The 6,995-nt window shown below is 40.6% G+C and overlaps 2 protein-coding genes and 1 pseudogene across 2 annotated transcripts in view; 2 read left to right on the forward strand and 1 right to left on the reverse strand.

Annotated features, from left to right (window-relative positions):
• Positions 1 to 6,995, forward strand: part of LOC102867438 (cytochrome b-245 heavy chain-like) — a 62,132-nt gene that overhangs the window by 39,108 nt on the left and 16,029 nt on the right. The window contains exon 7 of the mRNA XM_006902744.1: positions 5,383 to 5,512. Within this exon, the coding sequence (XP_006902806.1) occupies positions 5,383 to 5,512 (130 nt within the window). The remainder of the gene's footprint in view (positions 1 to 5,382; positions 5,513 to 6,995) is intronic.
• On the reverse strand, positions 2,853 to 5,113 carry LOC102867028 (annotated as a pseudogene).
• On the forward strand, positions 5,845 to 6,105 carry LOC102866612 (bolA-like protein 2-like). The gene has a single exon (XM_006902743.1). The coding sequence runs from the start codon at positions 5,845 to 5,847 to the stop codon at positions 6,103 to 6,105; it is 261 nt and encodes an 86-aa protein (XP_006902805.1).

Genomic DNA, 6,995 nt, shown 5'->3' on the forward strand with positions numbered 1-6,995 from the left:
TAGGGTCGCTATGAGTCGCAGGCGACTCGATGGCACATAACAACAACAACAACAACAACAATACTTGACGTTTGTACAGCTTCACAGATCATCGCCTTCCTTTGGAGCAGGTAGAAAAGATATGGTTACTCCTCTTTCTTTAAGGAGAATCACTTATGCAAGATAGATTATTGTTCAGTCTCATGGTTAAGTGTGGATTGGGATTAACATCTAAGTTTCCTGATTTCTGGTCCTAGTAATGAAAATAAAAGGAGAAAATAAATTAAAGATTCCCCCTCCCCCTCCATCTTTTTACTCTCTATGCGAAATTGGGCATTAAGAACTTTGAGTTTCATTCATAACACTCCTTGTCTATTTCATTAGGCACTATGGATGATGAGGTTGGCTCAGGATAGGACAAGGTGCGGAGATAATGTTCACAAGGTTGCTCTGCACATTAGTCAACTTGATGACACAGAATGGCAACAACATACCTACTAGGGTGCTCTGGTGGCCTAGTGCCAAGAAATAATCTCAAAGGCACATGGTTCAAATCCACCAGCTGCTCTGCAAGAGAAGGATGGCCAATCTCCTCCCATGAAATTGACTAACTCTCAAAACCTGCTGGAGGCTCAGCTATAGGTCGGTTTTGACTTGATGGCTCATGACATTACACCTGATCGTGTTAATATTGTACTATTAACTGAAAGAATGTTTAAAACGGAAAGGTCTATAAGTCAAATCCACAAGCCATTCTATAAGAAAAAAATGGGAAGTTCCTTCCCACAGAGATTTTACAGCCTCAGAAACCCAATGGAGGGTCACCAGGAGTCAGAGCTGATTCAATAGCAGTGGATATTTACCTGTTGTGCACCTGAAAAACAGGGGCTCAACAACAACAACAAAGGTTCTGTGATTTGCCCAAGGCCACCAAACCACTTTGTGGTAGAGCTGGGATTTGAACTAAAAGCTGACTAGTTCTGGTCCAGAATCTTTTCACTAAATCACTGAGCTTCAAATTCCCTGGTTTTGCTAAGTTTTGATGTTCCCATATGTACAATGCACCTTTAAGGCTTGGGGGAGCTGCGATGTCACTATAGTTAAAGATTTCTGTTGCTAACGAAAAGACTGACATTTTTACTCCATAGAAGAAAGATAAAGCATTCTGCTTTTGTAAACCATATGTGGCAGCCAGGAAATCAAAAGATGAATTGCATTGGGAAAGTCTGCTGTCAAAGACCTCTTCAAGGTACTGAGGAGCAATAATATCAGTCTGGAGACTAAGGTGCGCCTGATACAGCCCATGGTCTTTTCTATTATTGCTATGCTTCAGAAAGCTGGACAATGACTAGGAATGATAGAAGGAATTTGATGCCTTTGAGCTGTGGTGCTGGAGAAGAGTACGGAACATACCACAGACTACTAGGAGAACAAACAATTTCTAAAGTTCACCCTGAAGAGGGTGAAGCCAGGCTGCTCCTTGGATACAAGGATTCTGAAGCTTTGTCTGACATACTTTGTCATGTTGCAAGGAGGGACCAATCCTTGGAGAGGGACATCATGCTTGGGAGGTGGAGGGACAGCGCAGGAGAAGAAGACCCTCAATGAGATGGATTGATTCCATCAATGGGGTAAGGGAATAGGTGTGTCAGAGACAGTGAGATTGGCAAGAGAAAGAGCAGGGTTTAGGGATATTGTATATAGGTTCGCAACATGATGGCACATAACAAGAAGAGGGGTAAATGGGATAATTTGTGTATATTTCCTTGTGTTGACCTGGCAAACAATACATGCTCAAGTTGTCATTATTCTCCTCTGCAAGAACCAAGCACAGAAACTGGAAATTGCTGTCGAGTGTCTCCAACTCTTAGTGACTATTTATTGGATTTCCAAGATGGTACAGGGAGCAGATTGGCTATCTTTCCCCAATCAGTGGCTGGTTGATTGGATTAGGCAGTGCAACTCATTACTGTCTAAGCCACCAGAGCTCCTAATTTTCATGAAAGTACCCTGTGGTTTAGCAGTATTCCCATTAGATTTGTTGTTTGGTGTATGTTTTTCCTTCTTTATAAAGAGAACATGACACTTGAAACAATAACACATATACTTCCTTTAAGAAAACTTCCATTTCTAACCCCAGATTTTTCCTTTTTGAAAATTTTATTTTATACTGGTTTACTTCTAAAGTTCATAAAGTTCATATACATTATTTTTCACACTGGATCTTTCCCCTTTCCTTTACCCAACCCTCCCTCCACCCATCAAATTATGCAACCCTATGATTAACCTTTCCCCCCCCCGATCCTCATACTTGTTCTATAATGATGGTCTTATACAATATTTGCCTTTATGAGACTGAGTTAGTTCACTTAGGATAATTCTCTCTAGTGCCTCCCATGTTAGGTAGTAATTTACAAAATCGTTGCTTCTGGAAGCTGTGTGGTATTCCATTGTGTGAATGTATCATAATTTCTCAATCCATTCCATTATGGTTGGGCATTTGGGCTGGTTCCATGTTCTTGCTATGGTGAATAATGCTGCTATGAACATTGATGTAAAAGTCTCCGTTTGTGCCTCAGTTCTCATTTTCTCAGGGTATATTATCTTTTGTAGTGTTACATTATAGTCTTTTTTTTTAATAATTAAAAAACACTTTAATCATAACTAAAAATTTACTGGATGATTAAGATGGCAAATCCAAAGCATGTTATTTCTTTTCCAAAGGCACCCCCCAAAAGTGGAATTTTGCACATTTTGCTTAACAATTTTAGGTCATAAAATATTTGTATTTGAAATGTTCTATACATTACATTCATATATATATAGTAATGCTTGCTATTAAGTATTTCTCCAAAGCTGCTTTTAAAATTCCGTTATCTTCTCCTTTTTACATTAGGATTATATCTAAATAGATCATCGGCAAGAGACTCTTCTTTTGCATGTTGATTTTGCACCTCCATTTCCTGCCTTAACCACTCTTCTAATTCTGCATTTTTTTCGCCCATGATGAGCTATTAGATCTGATCCTCCAATGATATGTGGAAGTTTCCCTGCTCCAGGAAATGTGACCTTTTTGAATTTCTTAAAATTTTTTAGCTGACCATAATCTCCATGTACACTGGATAGGTTTCTGGAGGTAGAGTTAGTAACCACCAAGGACCTGAAGTCAGTCACTATCACATTCCTTGGAAGCATCTCCCCATCGTCCTGAAGCTCATCATTGTTAGACAGCTTTTCTTTAGCTGACCATACTGATTCTTCTTTGATGTTACATTTCTTCTTGATTTCACTCTCTGGAGGTATTTTGTTATTGTCTGGAAGTGTGTCATCATTAAAACCACCATCTGATTCTTTAATCAGCCTTGGTTTTTTCCTGACATTGATGTCTTTCTCTTGTTTTTTAACACTCAATTCAATTTCCAGCTCTGGTTCTGTGTTCTTGAGTAACTCTTCTAATACTTTATCTTCTAGTTCTAAATCATCAGTCTGTTTTCTTTTTTTTTGATATTAGTTTTTCTGCAGGAAGAGACTGATTGGTGGAGTTTTTCATACTAGATTTTAAATCTGTAAATAAATTCTCTGATGTTTTGTCCACAGGTTCGCTCTGAGACAGATGCTGTTCCTTATTTTTCCATGTTGAGAGTGTAGTTGGTTGTGTTTGCTCCAAAAGAGAACAAGACATTTCCATTCTTGCTGATTTGGATGAAGGTGTTTCTTGATTTTCTTCATCTCTTTCCCTTTTTTTGGTTGTAGGCTGAAAGTAGTTTTTGATGGAGTTGGTCTGCTGCTGCTGAGAAGCCCGGTCTCTACTTTTACTCACACCTGGGGATTTAGTTGGTGAAAGCTGACAGTGTGGGGTTTTCATCTTACTCAGGGTATTTGAGACTTTATTCTTATAATAGCTGGGTTTGGCGGGGTCCTTTACAGTGGACATTTCTTGTGAAAGCATTCCAAATTTTTGCTCTGTCCTGGAGATTCTGATTTCGTTTGGCCTTTCGCTAAAATCCATACATGTGTCAGCTGGCTCTGATTCTGTGCCAGCTACATATGTTGTGGCGTTCACTGGGACAGTTGGCATTAGTCTTTCACTGAATGATGAGCCTTGGGAAAGGCTTGGACCTGGAGTGGTTGGCTTTAATCCTATAGCAGGCTGGCCCTGAGGATCACAATAATTCTCTGTAGTCATGAAAATAACTGCCAGTCCAATTTCTGATTCAGGAATGGGTCTAAGACCCTGCCTCTTGAGAATATCCATAACTGAAGGAATCAAGTTTTTCTGAGAGTCAGAAATGAAAGTCTGTGAATTTGTTATTCCTACTTCAACAACACAGGTTCCAGGAGCTGAAAAGAAACTAGCCTCTTCTTCATTTTCTTCTGTTATCAATCTGGTTTCCCCACCTCCAAAATCAATTGCTGGACTTAATTTTTTATGCTGTTTGGCATTTAGAAATACAAATGTCTTCCCTTTGAAGATGTGCTTCCTTTCCAGTCGCCCTGAGAGATCAATATTTTTATTTCCGATAGTTGGTTCATCAATGGGTGGGTAAAAACTTTCCATTTGTGGAGGTGGTTTTTTGGACTGAACTGCTTTGAGATATTCAGCAAAGTAGTCTGGTTTTACAATTGGACGTCCACAAATGAGTGCACATATTGTTTTAATGGTCACTTTAACTGATATCATGACAAGATGAGTACATTCTTCTGTCCAACTGTTCACACAAAGTCCTCCAAGTTGAAAAATTGCTTCATTTAAAGCCATTTTCCCAGTGGCATCTAAACAAGAAGAGCAGGCAACCAATGGTTCATACTCCACCCTGAATTTACTGTCAAAAACACCAAAGGTAACTCTGTCCCCTGTCTTCAAAGTTTTAGAAACACAATTCTGCATTTTCTCTTCATTAACAAAGGTCCCATACTTAGAATTATATTTTATTGTCAATACAGGGATTTCATTTGTCTGACTCAATTTGGTTCCAGGAAAGTTAGTAGTTAAGACGGCATGATTTCGACTAATGGACTGATCGTTGTCAATCAGAATGCCACAGTTTTTCCTTCCAACAATGTATTCAACACCAGTCAAAAGTCTGTATGTTTCTTCTCGGGCCGAGCCCGTGTCGGGAAGCAGCTTCCACATGGGTCCGGGAGCTTCGGGCCCGGGCGGCCCGGCGGCCCTACATTATAGTCTTGTGCCATTCTACGTGTGAGATTATAATTGTTATTGTTTCCTATTGCTTACAATCATACATTTTTTTTCTTTCCCTTCCCTTAGTCTATTTGGAAGGAGCAGGAATATATCGTATTTAAGTAAAGGTATAGATGACTTGCATGTACCCCAAATCTCCAGAGAAATAAAGAACTTAATTTCTTCTTACTAAATGACCTGGACTTACATTTTCTCCCCAGTCGGATTGTGCGTGGACAGACGGAAGACAGTTTGAAGGAGCACAACCCACGCCATTGTTCTCAATATATCACAGAGTGGGGGAAAAGACCAGACTGCCCAATTCCAGAATTCTCTGGGAACCCTCCTATGGTATGTAAGATTTATTGCTGCTATTTAAAACTTTATTACTGACAATCTTTGAACTATATCTATGTTGTTGTGTACCACTGAGTCAGAACTGACCAATGGCTGAGCCTCCAGCAGGCTTTCAGAGGCAGTAAATCACATGGGAGGAGATTTCTCATCCTTGTCCTGTAGAGCAGCTGGTGACTTCAAAGCGTGTGCTTTTGGGTTGGCAGTGCAGCTTCTTAATACTAGGCCACCAAAGCTCCTGTTGAAAAGCCATAAAATTGCTCATTACAGTGGCCGGGTCCTTGCTGGGCTCCGGTCCCCCGGGCTGCCGCCCATTCTGGGCTGCAGCAATGGATCTCAGCGCTGATTTTCTCCGGGAGAAGCTGCAGCGGGAGCTGGAAGCAGAGCACGTGGAGGTGGAGGACACGACTCTGAACCTTTGCGCGTCCAGCTTCCGAGTCCTGGTGGTGTCCTCCAAGTTCGAGGGGAAGCCGTTGCTCCAGAGACACCGGCTGGTGAACTCATGCCTAGCAGAAGAGCTCCCGCACATCCATGCCTTTGAACAGAAGACTCTGACCCCGGAGCAGTGGAACCGTGAGCGGCAGAAATAAGGGACTTACAGCTGGACAACCATTAAACCGTGAATCAGGACCAGAAAAAAAAAAATTGCTCATTACAAATGCCATGGAACTGCTATACGGTTTCAAATATTCACATTTTTTCCTTAGAAAAATAAGCTTTATCTCTGTCTAATATAAATGTACTAATTTAAAACTTGGAAAATGCAGTGTTTTTAAAAGCTCTGTTTGAGTCCATCTCTTCTGGCATGAGGTGTCAGTCCACAGTGAGTTGAACCGCAAACCCAAAGGCTACGCATCTCTAGTTTTGAATTTCCCTGTGGCTCCATGGGAGAAAGATGAGCATTCTCCTCCCAAGATCTATATCTTTGGAAACCCAATGAAGGATGATTATGAGTTGGAACAGACTCCATAGCAGTGAGCTTCAGTTTGAGTTTATGGACTGGGGAAGGTACATCTCCTCATTGACAGCTGGAGTCAGGAGTTCTCCCCATATTAGGCATCTACCTAATAGGAGGAACTTCTAACAATATTAGAGGTCAGATTTCTGAGAATACAGAGGTCCCAACCATAGCTCCATTGAATGAGACCCCATGTTGGTACTCAGGAAGCAGATGAATAATGGGAGATGATTTTAAAATTCTGTCACATGAAAATAAATGCCAGTGGCAGATTTCTTCAACTTTACTCAAATTTGTGTTGTGGTCAGGCCCTCTCAACTTTGTACACTGCATTTCTGGAAAAATATGCATTAGAAAGAGCATGTTTGAGACTGTGAGAGGCATGCCCTAATTTAATCCTTTTTGGAAGTCATTCTAGGAACCATCTTTATTAGGTAATGCTGTCTTTCATTCTGTTGTTGTTTCTACAGGTATTAAACTAGGAACTTGGCTGAGTTACAAGACGAATCTGTTTTTTCTAAA

This window comes from Elephantulus edwardii, unplaced genomic scaffold (genome assembly GCF_000299155.1).
Source record: "Elephantulus edwardii isolate Elephantulus edwardi_28Jun2011 unplaced genomic scaffold, EleEdw1.0 scaffold00445, whole genome shotgun sequence".
In the NCBI taxonomy this organism is placed as follows: domain Eukaryota; kingdom Metazoa; phylum Chordata; class Mammalia; order Macroscelidea; family Macroscelididae; genus Elephantulus; species Elephantulus edwardii.

What these genes read in the sequence shown, in the direction of transcription:
- LOC102866612 (XM_006902743.1), top strand. Translation starts at nt 5,845, where the DNA reads ATGGATCTCAGCGCTGATTTTCTCCGGGAGAAGCTGCAGCGGGAGCTG.